Source organism: Neolamprologus brichardi, chromosome 16, assembly GCF_056152115.1.
Source record: "Neolamprologus brichardi isolate AB-2024 chromosome 16, ASM5615211v1, whole genome shotgun sequence".
In the NCBI taxonomy this organism is placed as follows: domain Eukaryota; kingdom Metazoa; phylum Chordata; class Actinopteri; order Cichliformes; family Cichlidae; genus Neolamprologus; species Neolamprologus brichardi.
This window is the reverse complement of record NC_142119.1, coordinates 34,340,152-34,362,064: the sequence shown is the minus strand read 5'-3', so window position 1 is coordinate 34,362,064 and position 21,913 is coordinate 34,340,152. Positions and strand designations below refer to the sequence as shown.

The following is a 21,913-nucleotide window of genomic DNA, read 5'->3' as shown; positions in this document are numbered from 1 at the left end:
ATCTAAAATATAACAGGACACCGGAGTAAATTCTTGAGCATCTCACACTTCTGATAATCAGCTGTCTGCTTGACTTTTATTCAGCTGTGCAAAAACTATAACTTTGATCTCAGCCAAACCGATTTACTCAGGAACAAATAAAATACTAAAAAAAGCCAAACAATAACATTTTTAAGTTATCTAAGTGACATATATATGTTTAACCTGAGTAACGAAAGACGGCGGTGGGTTTGAAAACGATTTGCAGGGAGTCCGGTGTTCTCACGGCTCTAGTTAGCCTAGCCCCCGGCTAGCTATCGAGCTAGTGGGTAACAGACGTCTCCGAAAACGTCGGAGCGCTTTTGAAAATATGTGGTGTCTTGATAAACTGAGCACATATTTGAGGTTTACACAGCTACATTCTCGCCTGAAAATATGTTAAACGTTTATTTTGTGACCCAGAAAGAATAATAAGAGTAATATTAAAACTAACTAGCTGCCGCCATTGTTGGAAACTGAGCTGGGCTGCGCTATGAATTCTGGGACAGAGCTTCTTCTTCTGAGTTTAACGGCAGCTGGCATCCTTGTACATGCAGTGCTGCCATCTTCTGTTTCAGTCCGTTATTACACTCTTAAATCCTACTACTTATTCCTGCATCTTTTGGGATCTTACAAAGCTTCAAACGACCGTCGACTATTAAATCAGTCGTTGACGATTTTGATAGTCGATCTAATCGTGACTAGTCGACTAATCGTGGCAGCCCTACTAACACACCTGGTGGTTTGTGAGCACTTTGTATCTGTCAGGTTTCAAGCTGTTTTGTCAGATGATGGATTTGGTCATCCTGCTGTACCCAGGATGCACCGCTGCAACATACTAACCACATGCTAACTATAAGAGTGTATCTTATTTTTTTTTCTTGGCCCATTTTGAGTTTCTGCTGCACAGCCTGGTAAAGCCAACCATAGTCTGTACTGCGGGTCAAATGAAATGTGAATTTTGGGCACAGCCACACCTTCTCTCACGTCTTATTTGACTGCATTTGACTTTCTGTCTTGTGCCAGCCTCTGCTTAGAAATGACCTTACACTCAAGTCAGACATGTGTGAGCAAAGACGAGAGTGAATATGACTGAGGTAACGCAAACAGTAAAGTACACAATCCAGGTACAGGATATCAGGATTCTGTTACAGGATGTAATAGAATTTGTTGGCTCCTCCTGCTTATTGTAACACTTGATACATTTAATCAGTTGATGCCAGGTCTCTCTTGGAAAAGAGATTTTTAATCTGCCAAAATATTTCACGATACTTTTGCCTGTTTATTTACATATGTTGTAGCGTTGGTCAGCTAGGTGTGGGGCATGAAATCAGTTTGCAACATTTCCTTGTAGGGCCACAAAATGTCTGCAGTGAACCTTTGTGCATTTTACAGTTTGAGATGTGGACTTTCTTTGTAAAATAACATCTAAAAATACAACAACTGCAACAATGTTTAAACTTGGGCTGGGCGGTCGACTCCATAGGCTAATGCTAGATGACTGATACTGTTACTGCCACCAATGACAGTCACCCAGTCAGCAGACTGGCTGACCGAATAGATTCATGTATAACCATTAGAGTAGCACTTTCACTCTCCTCCACCACAAATGTAAGCACACTGCACACAGTGATGACTGATTTACTGTTTCCATGATTACTTAACACAAGTTGACAAATATCATCCAACAGCTAATATAATAATAATAAGTTATAACATTTACGTGTTCTTTATTGTATTGTAATTGTGCTCACTTATTAAGTCTATTTTTTTTATTTCACTCCAACCAGCCAGCTACTGTATACATGGTGTTTTTCAGCCTGTCCATCTCTAAGTGCACTGTACCCCTGTTCTTCAAACAGTCTATTATTAAACAAAGAAGAGAAATGGCACTGGCCAAGTTACCTGCACCTCTCCACCCTCATCCCCAACAGTCTGAAGAAAGGTTTGATACTCTGCTCCTCCAGACCACATAGGCCAGATACTGAACTCCACAATGCCCCATCAAGGTGTGAGTTTGTTGGTAACAGCTAGAAAGCATTTAAGCACAAAATAAAGCACTGTGACACCTTTACTCTCACAGCGGGGGGCTGTGCTACATGAACACAGCCCCACCATCCTTTTGTTAAGTATAATTTCCCTGGGGGAATTCAAAATTGTGAGTTTGGTGTCAGTTACATCTTTTTTGTAACCCACTGTATCTGGGGTAGTGCAGATGACTCATAATTATGGACATCTCAAACCTGTGGTCTCCATGTTATGAGCTCCCTCATTTCTCAGAGCTGCCTTCCTGTGTTCTCTCCCTTCAGGTACAGAGCTCTCACCTTCATCCTAACCTTCTTGCTCTACACCAGTTTCCACCTGTCCAGGAAACCAATTAGTATTGTCAAGGTAAGATATGGTATTCCAGAAGCAGCACATGGCATTAATGATTGTACTAATAGGTGCTGCACTGTTGTGCGATGTTTGTACACTGCTCCAAAAAAATTAAAAGAACACTTTGAAAAAATAGCAAATCTCAGATGTTTGTAGCAATTATTTATATGTCAAGATCTACGTATACATATACACACGGCCAAAATAAACTCATCATTCCAGTCTGTGCTCCATCACAGCTTGTTTACAGCCATCGCTGGTTACGACCAGCTGGTGTACATTGTCCTAATAAACACCCGCAGCACCACCGACCGGTTTAATGTCAGACAATATATTCACAGACCGGCCTTTAAGGTGTTGCAACACCTTAAAGGCCGGTCTGTGAATAAAATATGTTGGCCACATAAATGTGATAAATACAACAAAATAAAATGATACGACCGAGACAAAAACGGTGGTATTCTGTAAATATAATAATAAGCGTGAATTCACTGTGTAATAACTTTATTAGCAGCGTCCTCCTGAAATGCACCAACAACATTGAGAGTAACATCCTCCTCTCTGCCCCTTAATGCTCTCTGGTCGCTATGGTAACGCATAAACATTTCTTTCTCTACTGTGACCATCATGGAGTCAGGGAGAAAAGGCTTCGTGAGAAGAAAGATCTTTCAGATCTTTTAGTGAAGGGCAGGAAAGACCATGCCAGTGGAACAGGGAAGACTATATTCAATTAAACAATCAAACTGCCAGAGAAGTGAGCAGGATGGTTTCCACATCAGGAAAGTGACGCTAAACACAGCAGTGTGTGGCTCCGTGTGTCCAAGAACCTCAGAAAACTGGAGACCTTTAACTGGCAGACTGAGTCTAGAAGAACTGAAAAACTCTCAGCTGCTACTTTTTTTTATTTTGAATCTTGAAACTGTTAGATGCTTGATTTGAGATATTCATTAACATTTTTGTTTTTGAAATTCTCACCTCTTAAACAGTTACCCAATCACAGTAAAGACCCCTGTTTCTTCTTCCTGTGTTTTCTGTGTGGCTTAATGGTTTTGTGCTTACAGAGTGAGCTTCATAAGAACTGCTCAGCTGTCAGTGAAGCAGCCATCATTGCATCCAGCAGCAGCCAGCAGCCCTCCCTGCTATCTCTCCACACAGATGTCGACTGCGGCTGGAAACCTTTTGGTCTGTCTTATCTTGAGATGTTTTCATCTTTTTCGAATGTTTATAATGTTACAAGTTTACACTAAAGGCCACAGCATCATCAGCAGCAGGTTTCTTAATACTCATGCATGCAAAACAGATGAATGTGTCGAGCAATTAGTAAAAACCTCGCAGATAAACAAAACCTGATGTGCTGTCCTGAATTAAACACCTGTTCCCCATATTTACAGATAAAAGCAATTACAAACAGCTGCTGGGAGCCATGGACTACTCCTTTCTGTGTGCTTACGCAATTGGAATGTACTTGAGGTAAGATGGCAAGGTGTGAGGAGGAAATGATTTTACACAGTAAATGTGAACTGGTGATGAAGAGGGAGGGCCGCAGCTGGCCAGTGGATTTGAATAAGGCACTTTCTTGCTATGAGGCAGCAATACTAACCATCTGCCACCCACCGTTATTAGTCGGATTATTAAAAATTCTCTGGTCTGTTTGTGTCAATAATTCCTACATATTCCTCCATCATTATATGTGCTGTGGTTTCACTGAAGTCCAGCATGTTTTCCATCGATCTAACAATTCCCAGTCTGTCCTTCCACAGCCCCTTGACATATACCGCTGGAGTGAGTGAGTGTGTTATGACCACTAATTTAGCAAGTTGCCAGAATAAAATGATAATTGTTGATTCGGTGTATTTATCCTCTTTATCCAACCCCAAAAACCACAACAGAACTTTTTTTTTCTCAGTAACTCTCAAATATTTAAACTACTTTATGTGCTGAAATGTGTGATGCTTAATATGATGTCATCACTGTGCATCCATCTAGCGGCATTATCGGGGAGCGCCTGCCCATTCGTCTGTACCTCACAGTGGGCATGCTGGCCAGCGGTGTGTTCACTTGTCTATTTGGGCTTGGCTACATCTACAACATCCACAACCTGAGCTTCTATATATTTGTCCAGGTGAGGTGCAGGATGATCATTTTATAGGATGATATGTTCATTTACACCGCTCAAAAAATTGAAGTAACACGTTAACACACATCAGAGCTCAATAGTAAAGAAAAAGAACATCAGATATGATACTGATATAGACTGGGTATGAATAGGAATTAAAAGACTTCGTTTGATGAAAATGACAATTATAAACCTACAGAGGGATAAATTTAAAGAAACAATGAAAGTGAAAAAAGTGTAAAAATAAAAAAGCAGGCTAGTCCACATCAAGGCCTGCTCCTAATGAAGCGGTGGGTGATATCCTGGGGATCTCATCCCAGATATGGACCTCACTGTCAGCAGCACTGAGCTGCTGGACGGTGAGGTACAACCTCACATGACACTGACTTGGCTCAGAGACATTACTACGACTCCTACTTTTACAAGGACTCTCCAGTACACATAGGAGTGTAAGTGGATATGCACAGGAAAATGCACAATGACAAGTTTATGTAGCAATAAACTTGCCATTGTGTATGTTTATACAGAGGAAGTGCACATGTGACCCTGTAAGGAATGCATAACAACAAACTGTTCTGTACAGTGATTCACCTTCTTGTCATTTTGCAGGTGGCCAATGGCTTGGTTCAGACCACTGGTTGGCCTAGTGTAGTGACCTGTATCGGCAACTGGTTTGGAAAGGGAAGGTAATGTCTAAGAATTCCTGGCTGTATAATGCACACTGGCTGTTAGCAGAACAAAAGAAATAAAAAGTTGGACTTTATGACCGAACAAGATCCATCCATCTATTTTCTTCCACTTAGCCAGGGGAACTCACATTAGCATGTCAGTGAAGAGATATAATCTCGCCAGCATGTCCTGGGTATACCCTGAGGCCTCTTCCCAGTATGACATGCCTGGAACCCCTAACTCAGCAGGCATCCCAGTCAGATGCCCAAACTACATCAACTTTTCATGTGGAGGAGAGCAGCTCTACTCTGAGCCCCTCGAACTGCTGCGCTCTTCACCCTGTCTCTAAGGGAGAAGCCAGCCACCCTTCAGCGAAAGCTCATTTCAGCTCGTCTGCACAGCTGAAAAGAGCAGAAATATCTGTCCATAGGAGTTAAATAGCAATTGATCTTTGAATACATGTCCTTACTTTAGTCATGTCTTAACTACTTCAACTCTGGGGGCATACGGAGGGTAAAACTTTCCAAATATCCTGGGATTTCCTTACCTGGAAAGTTGAGCATGCATCAAAAAAACCCAAACAACCCAAATACTTGTGGAGCAGACTGTATCTCTGTCAGCATCAGCACTGTATGAACCGAAGGTCTCTGTTTCTGGGTCAGGCGTGGACTCATCATGGGACTGTGGAACTCTCACACTTCAGTGGGAAACATCTTGGGCTCTCTGATTGCCGGCTACTGGGTCTCCTCCAACTGGGGCATGTCCTTCATCGTACCAGGGCTCATCATCGTCATCATGGGCGTGGTTTGCTTTCTCTTTCTCATTGAGCGTAAGTACAGCTTCATCATGTTTTTCTGATGAGTGTTATAAGGAGTTTCTTGTTTTTCTAAGCGCACACATTCATTGCTCAAAGAATGCTTGCTATCAAATGAATGCATTTAGATTCAGTTAGCTGAGGCAGTCTGCTTCCTGTGATTGTCTTTTCAGTACGTTGGCTCTTTGAAGAATGGACTTTATAGCTGTAAATGGATTATGTTGTATTAACCTGATGGTACTGTTTTCATTCTTCAGATCCTAATGACCTAAAAACCATCTATACACAAAATTCATCTCTAGGCAAGACTGTAAGTACACAATTTTTGTTTGTTTTAATTTCTTATATTGAAGACTAGTTTGGTTCATTAAGCATGAATAATATTTCAGTGTAATATTAACTCTGTCATTTATAATTAAATGTGGAAATGAAGGAAAAAGTATTTTATTTTTATTTGCATTTGAATTATCAATCAGCAGCCCTGTTTAGCTGTGAATGTCTCTCTTTGATTAGGTCCCAAGCAAGAGTTGGAATGGAGTGAACGGACACACAGAGGTGTATCTACAGTACAAGGACAACAAAAATCAGGTGTGTCTCACAGTTTAACTTAAAACTGAGATTATTTACTGTACTTACTGTAAGGCCACGCCTTATTCCATCACACATCACATGGTCATGATGGATAACCAATCCTACGCACGCACCACTGAACTAATCACCAAGTATGTTGTGTGTGTGGACTGCATGTACTGTATTTCCAAACATCTATCATTGATCAGACTAGAAGATTACAAGATTATAAGCTTGTAATCTTTTTACTTTACTCTAGAACAAAATCAGCCTTCTGTCCATGTTCAAATAAAACTTTAAAAGTTTCTAAGTGGCACATTTCAGACTGTTGAACAATAAACTGTACAGGCCACATTTTGGAAGCAAGAAATGAATTTGTGCATCTAATAAGACCGATTGTCATGCAGCACCACAGAAACATGTTCTATTATGTCATTGTAATCCATTCAGGTCTGCTATTATTACAAGGATAGTATTCAAAACAGGAAGGTCAGTTCTTCAGAGATCTCCACTGGTGGTCAGAGCTTTGGATGCTGGGTGAAATCACTGCTAGGCTGAATCCAAATGTCTGGACATGAGGAATGACTGGAGCGCTGAAGAATGCTTAGGGTGAACTCGTGTTTTAACCACTCTACTAAGGAGGCAGAAAGGGTCAGCATTAAAGGTGATGGGGGGTTGCAGTCAAGCACACTCTGACTGCAACAAGGAGCTCTGACTGATGACCATGATTTTTTTTTTTTTAGTATTAATGTAAGGAGATGTTTGAATTTGAATATAGTACTTATCCACATCTGTACAGTGTCATCAAAGCGAGTCCTACCCTGCAGAGCACAGTGTGTCTGCACAGACTTAGTTTTAGAAAGCAAGTTTGCAAATAAGAGAAAAATGAGGACATTTGGATTCAGCCGCAGGGTTTCTATTTTTCTCCTTTTTTTCTCCTTGTTTGGAAGGTAGTTGGGCGAGGTTTTCCAGCTCCTGTTCTTTCAAAACTTATCAGTGGGAGTTTTATCCTCAGGTCCTTTACATGAATGCACTGCTGGCAAACCGTGCTCATCTACACCAAACTGCTGACATAATCGTACAGTTATACTTCACATACACACAACGTGTGTTGGTCTGTACCATCTGAAGGGGAGAAATATTCCTTGGTTATTTAATTAGAAAGGAGAATCTTTCAATAATTGGTCTTAAATTGCAGGTTGACTAAGTTCACTCTTTTCCATTTATTTATTTGTTTTTGTAATTTTATTTATGAAACAAAAGTCCAGTCTAAGTACTGTCAGTGCTGACCCCTCGGGGTCCCCTTTGTTCTTCAGCTGTCCGGTGGTCTGGGTACAGATCTTTGCTCTGCTCTCTCCCTCAGAGCTACGACACAGAGCTCCTGTTGCCTAGAGAGAGCGAGCGCATCCCCATGCAGCCGGTTGTGGTGGTGAAGAGTGAGTCGGAGCCGTCTGCCATCAGCTTCATGGGAGCGCTACGGATACCCGTAAGTCACACATGCAAACCTGTGTCCATCACCTGCGTCACTCTGATGCTTTCACTGCAACAAAGTCTGACCAAGTCTCCTATCAGGCAAAAGTCTTTTAATGTTGTTTTAAGAGTGATGCTCTAAGTAAGAGCAGGATGTGTAAGATTGTTGTGTAAGTGCTTTAAGATAGAAAATCAATTCAGAAGAATCATCTTGTTTAGTTGCTCTGGTTTTTAGATCTTTTCTCTCAAACTGAGAAAGAAACAACACTGAAAGGCTTATATTTGGACAGCTTTTGGAGTGATTAGCTTGCAGTTATCTGAGTTGCAAGCTGAGGCAGATCTAACGTAACTTATGAAGTAAGTCTGATTACTGTGTGCGTTTGTTTGTCTGCAGGGAGTGGTGGAGTTCTCTCTGTGTCTGCTGTTTGCTAAGCTGGTCAGCTATACTTTCCTCTTCTGGCTGCCACTCTACATCACCAAAGCAGGTGAGGAGCACATAGAAACCCCTCAGGCACGACTTCATGCATAGATTTTGACTGTGGATTAAAAAAACAGATTACGTTGACAGACGTCCAATATGTCTAAATTTATACGTTGGCTATCTGAAGCAGGACACTGAATTATGGATAAATTGGCAAAAAAAAATCTGCAAAAATATTGGCCAACTGAGAGACTGGAGTGGTGTTTACAGCAGTATTTATCCTGTCAAAAAACATGACATCAGTCAATAGAAACATTTGAACTTCTTTTATTGTCATTGTGCAGTGAAATTAGCTAACAAGACCACATAGGTGCAAGAAAGTGACAAGTTTAAAAACAACAATATAAAAAAACCCACTACTTACACAATGTATAAGTTACAAGAACATTGTGAGGGCGTAGATAAGGCATCATTTAATAAGTAAGGGTGAAGGAGCTCTAGTCATTAAGGATGGTGAAACCATAAGTTCAAAGTTTGGCTACTGTGCTGCAATTTAATACATACTAGATGTGTTGTTAAAAACAATAGGTAATACTGATAATGTCCTGTAGGTGTGAGAGCAGACAGTCAGCCAGGTCCTTACATAAACTGAACAGTTTTTATGAGCCTGGTTTGGTCAACAAAGGCCAGTTCACACTGGAAAAACAGAAATCTATAGGACTGTGTGAAGATGGATTCATTTTGGTTTCTTTGGGTGCTGCATGAAACTTGTTTTTGTTACTCAACGACCAATGAGCTTATGAATGGGCAAGGCATTAAAACCGTCCACAGCTGTTAAGACTTGTCCCAGAGTGTTGGTCAGTGAAACAAGATTAAGTTGTTCTGAATATGAATGCAAGCCCCCCTCGACTTCTCATTGTTTGTGCAGTACAGCCAGCAGTGACACCAAAACGTTCTTTCAGTCCTTAAACATGTAAACTGTGGTAGACCTTGAGCTTCATGAGTTACTGTGACCTTCTGGTTTCATTTGTAATTAATCCACAGAAATATTGTCAGCATGTAATATAACACAGTTAAAGACTTTTCTATTGTCTGTTTGTAATGTAGTAACTGGGTTATGTAGATATAAAACCAGTATGTTAAACTGAAAGAAGCTGATACAGAGTGTGGCAGAGTTGGACAGGCTTCTCACAGATCACACAGCAGATGTTTTGTCCTCAGGATATTCTACAGTGAGCAGTCCACTCATGTGTCAGACTGTCAGCAGACTGCTGAAGAAGGAGAACTGACATAATAGACTCTGTGTTTGTGTGTTTCAGCTCACCTGGATGCCAAAAAGGCTGGAGATCTGTCCACACTGTTTGATGTGGGAGGAATTGTGGGTATGTGCTGTTTGTGTGTGTCTGTGTTTAACCCTTTAAAACCGGTCAGAGCGGGCAAGCTCCATTTTGCGTAACTATTTTTAAATCCTGGTAGCACTGCAACCACGTGAGCTAGCGCAATAATTTTTTTTGCATATGAAACCGGAGGAGTTGTACTTACATCTTATGCCATCAGCTTGTCCTCGGTCACAGTTTCCTTCCACATATAGCTTTGCAAAAACTGCATAAAAAGCACTTGCAGCAACACAAACATAATATTCCAGAAACACGCTTTGCCGATCCGATCAGCTCTTCATAACACTTCCTACGTCCATCAGGTGAACTATCGCATGTCCGCCATGACCTGCCCGAAACCGGAAGTGACGTCATTTTCGCGGAAATGTAGTTTTTTTTTACCATCAAGGCCTCATGAGCCTATACTGGTGTTTTTAAAAGTTATGTTTGACTTTATGACTTTCTGTGTGGTTTCTGGGATGCTTAGGACTCATATTGCACTGCTGGAAATAGTTTATTTTGATGCATATGCTGCTTTTTTGCAAATTTGCATTATAATATTTATTTTCGTTTTTCCTGCAGTGTATAAAAATTGGTGTATTTCAAAAGTAAAACTAAGAAGACACTCAAAATAAATTTCCTGTGGTGGGAAACTATTTTGTGCAACTTTTTTGTATTTACAGTTTTGAGGGATAAGCCTCTTAAATTTCTCTAACTAGAAAAATATGTTAAAAAACAAACGATTATCAATTTTTTTGTAGTTCATTGCACTTTTTTGCAATTTATGTAATTACTATGCACTTAATGCAGACATATTATTAAAATTTGGGCTATAATGGTTGTATTGATGTATAACAACTTGAAATGCTCCCAAAAATGGCTCCACAGCATGTAAACATATAATATAAGCTCTGGCGGACTTGGTTCTATGGTAGGTCTTAAAGGGTTAATGCTCTGTCCCAGTGGACCTTCAGCCTCACTGTTTAGCAATGCTTGGGGACAAAATTGATGTCCCAAAGTTAGAGACTGTGTTTGTTTTTAATAGTCATTATTTTACTGTATGAATCGCTGTTACAATGAAAAATGTCACTTACATATATCATATAGGAGACGCACACATTGATATACACTAAATATTTATTTCATTTCTTTTTTGTGTTGCCAATTTATGCACCTGCTTGATTTAGTTTAAACACTTATTGCACACTTTCTGTAAATCCAGTGAACTGCATTTCACTTCTCAAATATCACTGTGTGTGTCTCCTATATGATATATTTAACTGACAATTTTTATTGTGACAACCAATGATTTGTACAGGAAAATAATTACTTTTCACAATGTTGCCCAAACTTTTGCATCCCACTGTATTAGTATGTTTTGTCATTAGTATAATATGAAATAAATTCTACTTGTGTCAAGTCGGGTGCCAATATTTGCTGTGTAGTAGAACAGAGACATTTGTCATTATAAATGTTTATTTGAAAAAATATATAAATTCAGTAACAAAAACATTAAACATAAATATATGAAATTTAACTATTTACAGAGAGACAGGAATAAAAAGGACCCAGCTTGGAGTGGAAGAGCCTCAGGGAGAAGGAGGAGAAAAATAAGAACATTGTTTCTGCCCTGGAGAGCTGCTGCCTCATCAGAAAACTACTGATCATTAGGGTCCAATGTTTCCAAATTTAACACAGCTGTGCTGTTTTCAAAAGCTAATTTATAAATTTGAAATTTCACGAATTCTCGTGTCTGAGGCAGCATGCTCTCCAGAACAGGAACAAGGCAGAGGAGGAAATGTTCTGTTGGAGATGGGCGTGGCCTCTTTAGGGACTCCAGGATGGCCAGCTCCACCGCCGATGGACCGTCCTGGGACCCGTCCCTCGCCCGCCTTCGAGCTGTCCTCCTCTGTGGGCCTGTAAAACACAGCACAAAACAACACTAAGTAATGAGAAGGCTGCTACTAGATTTTCATTTTCAAAATTGAAAAAAACATGATATAAACAGATTGGTTGTAGATATTTAGTAAAGGTGATCACAAGGGAATTCAAGCAAGTAAAAAGCTATCAGTGCTTGATGTTCATACCTGTGGGTGCAGCAGCTGAGGGACCAGGGACAGGGAGAAGAGACAGGGGAGGACTCTGCTACATGATTACTTGACTCTATCAAGACAATATTAAATGTTAACAGGTTGAAGACAATAGTCATAGAGAATATTATATTATTATCAGTGTTGGGGAGTAATGGAATACATGTACCGCCGTTACGTATTTAAAATACAAAATATGAGTAACTGTATTCCGTTACAGTTACCGTTTAAAAAGGTGGTATTTAGAATACAGTTACTTTGTTGAAATAAATGGATTACACGGCGGTACTTCCCTGTTTCATATTGTGGCGGGTCAGGACTGTTTGGGTTTTGTTTGACAGCTACGTTCTGTTGTTCCAGGCGGCAGCGTTACGGTTGCCATGGTTACAGGGCTACGCTCTCTCGCTGCGTGTTTCCTGGGTGAGAGAGCGCCTGTTGTTGTTGTGCTAAGCTAATAGGCAAAATGCTACAGGTATAGCTCTAAAGAATGTAGCATCATGGGCAGTGTAGTCCGTGCTGCAGGGAGAATGGACTGCCATACACGTTATGTGTCTGTGAGCGAGGGAGGGAGAAAACGGAAAAGTACGAGCTGTCATCGAGCAGAAACGGGAGCTGGAAGCATGTAAATATAATAATAACCACTGCAGCCAAGAAGAGAGCCTGACGAGCCCAGTTGTAAGTAAGCTATTAAGACTCGACTGTACACCGTGTTCGTGTTTTCCTCCAAAAACAATAAGTTCTGTTGGAGCAGCCTTTCAACGCCTCTCTCTGTCTCTGCTAGCAAAGTTGACCCAGACAACAAAGTAAAGCTAGTTTTCGGCTACGAGCCCGACAAGGACCCCGCCTTATTAGCCAGAGGTCCCTTTACTACGGTTCGGAGCTGCGGACCTTCAGTAACAATAATAACGTAGTTGTAAACAGCATGATAATATATTAAGTAATCCAAAGTATTCAGAATACGTTACTCTCATTGAGTAACGTAACGGAATACGTTACAGAATACATTTTGGGGCATGTATTTTGTAATCTGTAATGGAATACATTTTAAAAGTAACCTTCCCAACACTGATTATTATATACTTATTATATACAGTGGTCTCTCATTTATTGCAGCACATGAGCAGTAGTCACAGTTCTCACAAGTTGATTCTCAAAGTGCAAACTTTTGTCGATTTTAAAACGTAAAAGTATTATGCCGCGCTTTTTCTCTGTCTGCGGAGCCACTTTTGTGCGCCTTTTTTGCTCCCGGTGCAGGTGTCTATTTCCGAATAAGGGTCATAGTTATGAGTGTTTTTGTGCTGTTTTTTTTCTATTGGATGTGATGGTTATCAAAACCAAACATGATAAGTTTGGCAAGCGCAGGAGACACGACACGGAGGAGATTTGTCATTTGGGCTGCAGAATGCAATGCGCATTGTTGAAAGCTGTACGGTGCAATAAAAAAATCTGCGAAAAGGCGAGGCAGTGACGGATGAACAGCGGGACTACTGTATACCGTTTATTAATAAACAAAATATATTCCTGTATGACAACACGCATAAATTAACTGCCTACATTAATTCATTGTAAACATACCTTCTGACTGACACTCCCCTGCTGCCTCTTCGGGCTGTCCCTGGTCCTCGGGGGAGAAGTTCTCCACGGTCCGCACCATATTGCCGCTTGTCTCCCGCGGGGTGAGGAAGGGGTCCAGAAACCCCATGACCTTGAAGAACTTCCATCTTCTCCCCGATCCTGCTGCAGACCCACTCCTCTTCTCCTTCTGTCTTCTTCTCCTTATTATAAGTGTCCCTGAGGCTCTTCCACTTTCTCCTGCAGATGTCCTCTGAATAAACGCATTATCTTGTTAGCGGAAAGGTATTTGTACATCAGTGGGAAAATAGCGGGACAGTAGGCGGGCTTGCTAGCTTTTGCGCGGGTTCATCGGGTCAGTCTGAAAATTTAAAAAAAAAGAAGGAATGAACTTACCAGGTTGCCCGATCTCCTCACTTATGTGTCTCCAAGCTAGGTCCTTTTTATTCCTGTCTCGGTAGAAGTAGTAGCTAGCATCATATATCTCTGGATAATTAGCCACGGCACTGATGAGCTTTTCCTCCATACTGAATGAAGAATCAAGGGCTTTGGCTGGATCTGCCCCTTTGACCTAGGTCAGAGCCACGTCACCAGGCTCTTGATTGGTTGTCGCGGCGCGATTTGACGCTGAGTTCAGATTTTTCCAACTGAGCGGTAGACGTGAAACGCGCGTATGCACAAAATGCAGCACAAAATGCAACACAAAAACTCACGCGCGTGGTTTTTTTTCGCGAGTCAAACGCGCCAGACGCGCATTTCATGCGTTTTGGCGTTTTCGCGACGCAAATCTGCTTCCGAATTTTCGCAGGACCTGCAATCGCGTGTCATCGCGCTTTTCCATTGACTTTACATGTAAACCTGACGCTCTATTCGCGTCCATCGCGTTCGGTGTGAACACACCGTTACCTTTAGAAGTAATCTGCTGCGTAGACAATAAAACTAGAGGATCCACAATAAAACTAGAGGATTTTTATTTGTTTACATGCATAGTAAACAAAGAAAAAAGATCGGAAGGACTTCACGGACGTTCACTTTTTGTTGCAGAACGACACGCTCAAAATCTTTAATTTTGGCTGAAGTTCGTTCATTGCTTGAAATATGAAAAAAATGGCGCCATCTGATGGACAAATGGAAAAATTACAGGTTTAAGGTCCGGACTCCAAAATGGCACCATAACTGAGACAATCACATTAACCGTTGTAAAAATAATGGTGGTATGAAAAATAGCTTTTATAGTGGGTTTCAATGGGGCAGAAATCGGCCACGAGGTTCGATAGTGGATGTATGCCTTTAGCTCAGCCATTTAAGCTCATTTAAGAAACTCAGACTGAAATTTTAAAATAAAATGAAAAAAAAATACATGTTTGAAAATTTGGCTATATTCCATTAAACACAGTGGAAATGGCGTGGAATTAAAAAACGCAAAGGCCACGAAATGGTCCCAGGTTCTACTAATATTCAGATTTGTGATCTAGAAAAAAGCCATGCAGTTTACAGAGCAAAAGAACAGAGGGACATCTTCCCATAGACATGCACACTGTGCATACACAGAAAGAGTCTCTCCCTGCTGGCCTTCAGACAGAATGCAGGTTTAAAATCTATTCAGCTTCACTTTTCAGACCTGGAAGCTTCGTGCATGTTTTGCATGTCTGTGGTTTTAGGTTTGTGATAATTAACCATGATAGAGACCAGCTGTCAGGGTTTCTGAAGCAATGTACAATATGATTGCGATAAAGTATTATGATGATTAACGACTGAATGTGTCTTTCTGTCGTATAGGGGGCGTCTTAGCAGGCGTGATCTCTGATAAATTGGGGAAGCGAGCCACCACCTGTGCAGTCATGTTACTGCTAGCTGCTCCTACAGTAAGTCTTCACTGTACTGCAACAGTCAGGAAACATCGTCCACTGTGTGCTGCAACACTGTGAGAACACTCTTTGATTATGAAGCCTGCACAGGGGAGATTAGACCAGGTTTTTGGCTCCCCCTGCTGTGCAGCACTTGACACAGTCCCTTCATTAGGTGGTGCAGGTTGGCTCCGTTTTGCCTTCAGAACTACCGCAATTCTTCATTTCATAGATCGATAGGTGCTCAAAACATTCTTCAGTTGTTGGCTGATTGTCTAGAAAGTATATTTTCTGTTCCAGTACATCCTGAAGGCACACTGTCAGGTGGAGATCTGGTGACTGCAGAGACCCTTTGAGCACAGTGAACTCACTTCACATGTGAAAGAACTAGCAGACAGAAACTGTCTCAAAATACCAAATCTGTGCAGTTTTTTGTTGTCCAAATTTTGGACAGTAAATGTAGCCTCAGTTTACTGCTGAGAGGAGTGACCCCCATCTGACATCAGCCATCATCAGCGCCGACCAGCCAACAACCACGCCATGTTCACAGACACTTATATCACCTCTTTTCCCTTTCTGATGCTCAGTTTAAACATCAGCCTCTTGACCTTGTCTACATCCCTAAATTGAGTTACTGCCATGTGATTGGCTGTGTATTTGCGTTAACAACTTGTTGAACAAGTGTCCCCTATAAAGTGTCCAGTGAGTATAATTGCTGAGGAGCAAAGATTACAACACATTTCATGCTATTTTTATAGTAAAAGGCTTACATGTAAGAGTATGAGGTGATATTAGACATGTGAGCGTTAACTGTCCTGTTTTATTCTTTTCCTGCAGCTTTACGGCTTCTCCATGATCAGTGAGTTTGGTTTGGGGCCAATGATTGGTAAGAACATGCTACCACTGAATGATAGTTAATCAGTAGGTCGGGAACAATTTTCTGTTCCTTAATTGTAATACATATAAATGAAAGGATAAAGGCATGTTAGCATATGCTTCAGTAGTATGGCTCTGCAGTAAAAGGTTCAAAAGCGGCCTGCAGTCCAGACCTGTCATGTGTTGTTTGTTCAAACGGAAGCCAATCAAATTCCTCTCATACTGCAGGCTTACTCCTGGTTCCCAGGTTACTTAAAGTAGAATGGGAGGCAGAGCCTGCAGCTTTCTGGCCTCCTCCTGTGGAACCAGCACCCACTTTGATTCATGAGACGGACAATAAATAAATTCATATCAGCACTAGAGTTATCTCGCCCTTTGTCTCCAGGTGCTGAGGTCTGTACAAATTTAGTCACATGAGCTGGTTGCATTTATTACAGTAGGTTATCAGTCAGCGATTGAATGTCCAATATAATCTAAATAAACACAAGTGACTTGTTTACTGTGGCATAAATGACGACTCTTGGTTATTCCCTCTGAGCTGCTGATGGTCAAGGGAAGTTGGCATTATGGGATACAATGTAGTGCCTTCAGAGCAATATCAGCTCACATTTACTGTAATTACATGAACACCCATTCTAATGAAGAGAAGTGCACATGCTAGTAAGACACTACCGGCAGGTTTGTGGAGGACACAAACACCTCAGCCTGCATGCATTTGTTTCCAGCAGTAAGATTTCAGTGGCTGCAGAATTTCCATTCCTTACAACCAGGATAAAACTTCCTTAATCTGTGTGCTTCAGGGATGCTGTTAGTGTGCGGAGGTCTAGTGAATGGACCATATGCGCTCATCACAACTGCAGTGTCTGCTGATTTGGTAAGGATGTTTAACACTACTGTAATTCGAGTTTGATTGTGTTTGTAAATCATCATTTATTTCATTTTAAAATCACCTTTCTCCCCTTGTCGTCTTTTCTCTGCCCCCCTTTCTTTATTTGGCTGTAGGGCACCCACAAGAGCCTGAAAGGCAACGCCAGAGCACTGTCTACAGTCACAGCCATCATTGATGGCACAGGATCTGTAGGTCAGTACTGCTGCTCAGCTTATGTTTACGGCTTGTTTGGATGAGAATGAGGGGTCTTATTAGGGTCCTATTAGTGATATGTATGATAGTAATAATTGTTAATAATTACATTTAACAAGTGCATGAATCCTCAGCCAAGAATTGATTTTAAATTTGTGTACAATCTGCGTGTTCAGAGTAATGAGGGCTCATTGGCTCAGGCTAAACAACGAAGCTCTGGCTTTGTTGGATTTGATGATAATAAACGATACAAATATCACTTTAGTTACCATTTAATGATGATTATGTTAGCATGCCTTGTGTTATTTTTGCTCATTTATAATCATCCCATGTAGAAATGTGAAGAGAGAATTCATGTACACGAATAATCTTGTTCATGTTTGTGATGTCAGGCGCAGCACTTGGCCCGTTGTTAGCTGGACTTCTGTCTGCAGGCGGCTGGGATCAGGTCTTCTACATGCTGATGACTGCTGACTTTCTTGCTCTGTTGGTAAGGCCTTTAACTTGCATCATATAAGATTACAAAATGACAAAACGAAAGCAAAAAATTGGCACCTATGTGCACATTAGCACAGAATACTGGCCTCTTTGAACACACTGATAGTTTTCCAGCTCTTTGGTTCAGTCACTGCTGATGTAAAGGTTTTTTGTAACAACAAGCAGTTGCTCAGCAGAAAAGAGCAGACAGATGCAGAGACCAGCTGGTGAACCAGTGAAAAGTCAGATATTTAGCTCAGGAGCTAGAGACAAGAAAAATAAGACAATGTTGTGTTTTTACTCTTGTTTCTGATGCCCAATAAAATGCTCATACTAATGTGTAACCTTGCAGCTTTTGCTACGGCTCGTGACAAAGGAGCTGGCCTCATCTAAATCCCATCCTATCTCCACTGTAGAGTAAGTCCTCCTGCTATCTCGATCATGATTATACTCGGCCTGACTGCTGCTTTTGGTGCTGTACTGTAAATTCTTGTGTATCTGCATTAATTTGATGTTCAAATGTTGGGCTGCTGGGGTTTTTTTGTTTGTTTTTATAACAAAACAGTTATAATACACTGAGAAGTACGTCAATGTTTATATTATCAAAAGAAATGCAGAACTTTCAAACATGCAGATAATAAAGTTGAATTCTACTCATATGGATTAAATACAACATGATGAGTGTGAACACTGGCTTTGCCCCCCAAAATAAATAGGCTTAATCTACGATCACTATGATCTATAGCCCTGGTGGTGGTGGCCTTTTAATAAAAACGCTCAGGAAATTATTGCATATATCAGGAGAAGCTTAAACAGACATTCTGTGGAGCATTAAGGACAGAGTCAGTAGTGTTAAATGACACATGTGAGTTATGGCCTTTGGAGGAAATGATATTTGCAAAATATTTCTTTTTTGGCTTTTTGATAGCGTTGCAGTAATGACACCGGCAGTCTTTTAAAATGTGAAACGACACCTGTAGTTTAATCTTTCCTGTTGTGCTCTGCGACATTTCCTCCTGACAGCATGAGTCATTAAACCAAGGCTCAGGTTTAGCTTTAGGCTGTCTGGTTTTTAAATGGGGCCGCAGAGTCCACGATGGTTTACAGCAAGAATAAAACCAGGAACTAAACTCCTTTCAGTCAGAATGGCCACAGAGCTGATTGAAAGCAGCAGAAAACAAAAAAGGGAGATAATAACCTGAAGGCCAAACAGGAGCATGTCTTCAGTTAGACATGCCGAATATACAGGCCAAAAGTTTTGAGAATGCCGCAGCTGTTGGGTTTCACAAAGTTTGCTGGGATGAGATTGAGTTCAGTCTAACAGATAAAATGATGCTTTCAGCTGTCGTTGTCATTATCTACATGCATGTTAGAGTCACCCACAATAATCATTTTAAAATTATTTGAAACTCTGAGTAAGAACCAGGTGGACGATGGATTACAGCAAATAAAACTGTTTTTTGAATTTTCTGGCTAAGATGCACAAGCTAAGTGTCAGGCTTTAAAGTGTCAGTCAAGATTTAAAACTCTGTGTGTTTGGTTGGTTTGGGCTGGCTGTAGTTCAGAAGGTTTACACAAGAACTGCACATCTGAAATAACTCAGACATAATTTAAAATTATGTTGCTGATGTCTCTGTTTATGGAAGACCAGCACCAGACATGTTACACATTAAAGATCTCTTTATTTTTCTTATTTTTTGTATGTGTGTTTGATTGAGCTTTTACTTGAGTTTCTTAAAAAACAGTCCAAACTTGGTTCATGACTCGAATATTCTTGTCCTTGTACGACTACTACACGACTATGTGTTCTCGGGGGCTGAATGTGAACATAACATGTGCAGATTGATTTATTTCCTAAAAACAAACCAACTGTAATGTTCTCTCGTGGGCAGGAAGTTCACTGGTGTTGACTGTAAAACTTAATGACTCAACTTATCAACACAGCGTTAATGTTTGTCTCTTATTCACAGGTTGAAGGAACACTGAGCACTTTGATTGCACTGCGTACACACATACAATGTGTGCAATGAAACCACTTAAGGCTGATATGGATTGTGACTGGACTGTCCTGACAGATGAAACTGATTGTTAATAAACCAGCGTGTATGCTTGTGTGCGCCTACAATCATGCTGTAGTGCTTTACTGATGACGACCTATGACTGAAGTTGCAGCTGCTGCGCTGAGCAAGCAGCGCGGCACACAGTTTAAGTCTCATGTGCACTTACTGTACTTGCATAACTTCCCAATGTCCCTCTTAGCCCTTGAATTCAGTTTGAACTTGATGACTGGTATGTCTTGCTGCTCACTTGTATGTTGGAACTTTTTCAACCTTACCTGTCCAATTAATTTAAGGGGCTATTTGTAATTTTGTGCCTTTTACAGTGGTACCTAGCTTTGATAGTTGTTTTTTAAAGTTATCAATCACAGAATTAAGAGCTTCATCAAAGCTGGGGTCGTTGCCAGGATTAAAATAACGTCAGACCTGCTACAAAAACAGCAAACATGCATACTTTACTTCCTGTGTAGTTCTGTAGCAAATAGAAAGAAAACACAGAAAACATACATGATAGAGTCTCAGGTAACACTGTACTCGCCCAGGACTTCATGATAAATAGCACTTTAACGATTGTAGTTCTGCCAATTAGAACCACTAAAACTGGAAACACCACAGGTTGCTAGGTCTTTGTGTCCTTACTGTCTTTTTTGTATGAATAGTGTTTTATATTGTTGGTGTTTATATTGGCAAAATTTGCATACAGTTCATTTATTTGGTGCCATGTGAGCTGTCTGTCACAGTTTGAGGCTTATGAGGAGGACTCTATGCCCGTACTGATATTTTTTATTTTTATTGTTGTACTGGGATAAATTCATATACCTCTACCCAAAACCTGGACAGAACCACTTCTTAATATCGTGCCTAGAGCTGTTAACTTTTTTGAAACATGAACTTAATCAGATAGCAGTCATCTGGAAAAAGTGATGCAGAACTAATTCCATCATATCTGTTGAAGAGAAGAAGGAAAACAAAGACCAGCTCGTTGAACCAAAGAGATGATGGGATTGGTTTCGTTTACATGTGTATTTATTTTGAAAATCATTTTTGTTTCCTTTTCCATTGTCCTGTGGTAGTTTGTGATTTAGTAATAAAATGAATGTAGCTGATCTCTCTCTCTCTACACACAGATACACACACACACACACACACACACACACACACGCGTGTGTGTATCTGTGTGGTGATTGGGGGGGGTGGATTATTTATGTTGGATGAATAAGACCGTTTCTGTTTTACAGTGGAAAGAATATTTAAAGAATATTTATTGAGAAGGACTAAACACTACATTTAATTCTTGTTCTCGTGATCACATTAAAAATTCACAAACTGTATGTCATGAATTAAAACATTGATTTGTTTTTCTGCAGATTTATGTTTTAATCATTAAGAGTGATATATTGTATGTATTTGAAAGATGTGAAATAGGTTTATGTAACTGTATTTTAAAGGGGATCTTGGGTTGTACTCTTAAGACAAGACCTTGGAACAAGACCACATGTAAATGTTATGTGTCAGTGATAAGATTAATACTTGAGACCTTGTGTGCCTTTCTTGGTTTTTGCAGGGTTTTTTTTTAAAGTTTCCATGGAAATGAACTTGGTTTGAAGTTGATTTATGTAGAGAAAACAAATAAATCATGTGCTTTTTTCACTGGTTGAACCTTGTGTTGCCTGATGCCTGTTTTGTAGTATGCTACTGCAAGCCAGCTTTTACTTTAATTTGTACATAATGTGGACTCACCTGGAAGTGGCAAGTGTTGTGGAAATGGTAAGCTGACAAGGAGAATCCCACTCAGTGATACACACAGACTCTAAGTTACACAGAAGCACATGAACAATAGAGAAAAGCCAAAGCTACATGTATGCATATAGCTGTATGCATAGTATGCAAACAGCTACCAAACAGCTATCATGATTCGTCATACAATGAGAACAGGACAAATCAACAATTGACAATGACTAATTAATATTAAAATCTGTTGCATTGTTGCATTGTTTGGAGTTTAGTCTGTTACTGTTACTATTATTACCATTTCTTCTTGGAGCAACTGTAACCCACATTATTTCCTTAGGGATTAATAAAG

The 21,913-nt window shown here is 40.4% G+C and overlaps 2 protein-coding genes across 7 annotated transcripts in view; one reads left to right on the top strand and one right to left on the bottom strand.

Annotated features, from left to right (window-relative positions):
* Positions 1 to 21,471, top strand: part of slc37a1 (solute carrier family 37 member 1) — a 30,474-nt gene extending 9,003 nt beyond the window's left edge. For 3 of the 6 annotated variants that reach the window (XM_087853168.1, XM_087853167.1, XM_087853166.1), the window contains 20 exons: positions 1,881 to 2,027; positions 2,328 to 2,409; positions 3,456 to 3,576; positions 3,786 to 3,864; positions 4,381 to 4,516; positions 5,120 to 5,196; positions 5,842 to 6,008; positions 6,251 to 6,303; positions 6,507 to 6,581; positions 7,014 to 7,052; positions 7,927 to 8,049; positions 8,428 to 8,518; positions 9,774 to 9,836; positions 15,272 to 15,357; positions 16,177 to 16,225; positions 17,016 to 17,089; positions 17,218 to 17,296; positions 17,689 to 17,786; positions 18,126 to 18,190; positions 19,744 to 21,471. In XM_087853168.1, the coding sequence (XP_087709294.1) occupies positions 1,881 to 2,027; positions 2,328 to 2,409; positions 3,456 to 3,576; positions 3,786 to 3,864; positions 4,381 to 4,516; positions 5,120 to 5,196; positions 5,842 to 6,008; positions 6,251 to 6,303; positions 6,507 to 6,581; positions 7,014 to 7,052; positions 7,927 to 8,049; positions 8,428 to 8,518; positions 9,774 to 9,836; positions 15,272 to 15,357; positions 16,177 to 16,225; positions 17,016 to 17,089; positions 17,218 to 17,296; positions 17,689 to 17,786; positions 18,126 to 18,190; positions 19,744 to 19,759 (1,720 nt within the window). In that variant the 3' untranslated portion in view covers positions 19,760 to 21,471. The remainder of the gene's footprint in view (positions 1 to 1,880; positions 2,028 to 2,327; positions 2,410 to 3,455; positions 3,577 to 3,785; positions 3,865 to 4,380; positions 4,517 to 5,119; positions 5,197 to 5,841; positions 6,009 to 6,250; positions 6,304 to 6,506; positions 6,582 to 7,013; positions 7,053 to 7,926; positions 8,050 to 8,427; positions 8,519 to 9,773; positions 9,837 to 15,271; positions 15,358 to 16,176; positions 16,226 to 17,015; positions 17,090 to 17,217; positions 17,297 to 17,688; positions 17,787 to 18,125; positions 18,191 to 19,743) is intronic. The other 3 variants (XM_087853169.1, XM_087853170.1, XM_087853171.1) reach the window with 3 other exon arrangements.
* LOC148098340 (uncharacterized) lies at positions 11,099 to 13,632 on the bottom strand. The gene is made up of 3 exons (XM_087829807.1): positions 13,496 to 13,632; positions 11,918 to 11,993; positions 11,099 to 11,747 (listed from the first exon to the last, which is right to left on the bottom strand). The coding sequence occupies exons 1-3, from the start codon at positions 13,620 to 13,622 to the stop codon at positions 11,552 to 11,554; spliced, it is 399 nt and encodes a 132-aa protein (XP_087685933.1). The 5' UTR covers positions 13,623 to 13,632; the 3' UTR covers positions 11,099 to 11,551.
* Positions 21,472 to 21,913: the final 442 nt, after the last annotated feature.

Coding starts and splice junctions, on each gene's coding strand:
- LOC148098340 (XM_087829807.1), bottom strand. CDS start 13,622: ATGGGGTTTCTGGACCCCTTCCTCACCCCGCGGGAGACAAGCGGCAAT. Junction 11,994..13,495: donor AGGGGAGTGTCAGTCAGAAG/GTATGTTTACAA, acceptor TTGTCTTGATAG/AGTCAAGTAATCATGTAGCA. Junction 11,748..11,917: donor CTCAGCTGCTGCACCCACAG/GTATGAACATCA, acceptor TGTGTTTTACAG/GCCCACAGAGGAGGACAGCT.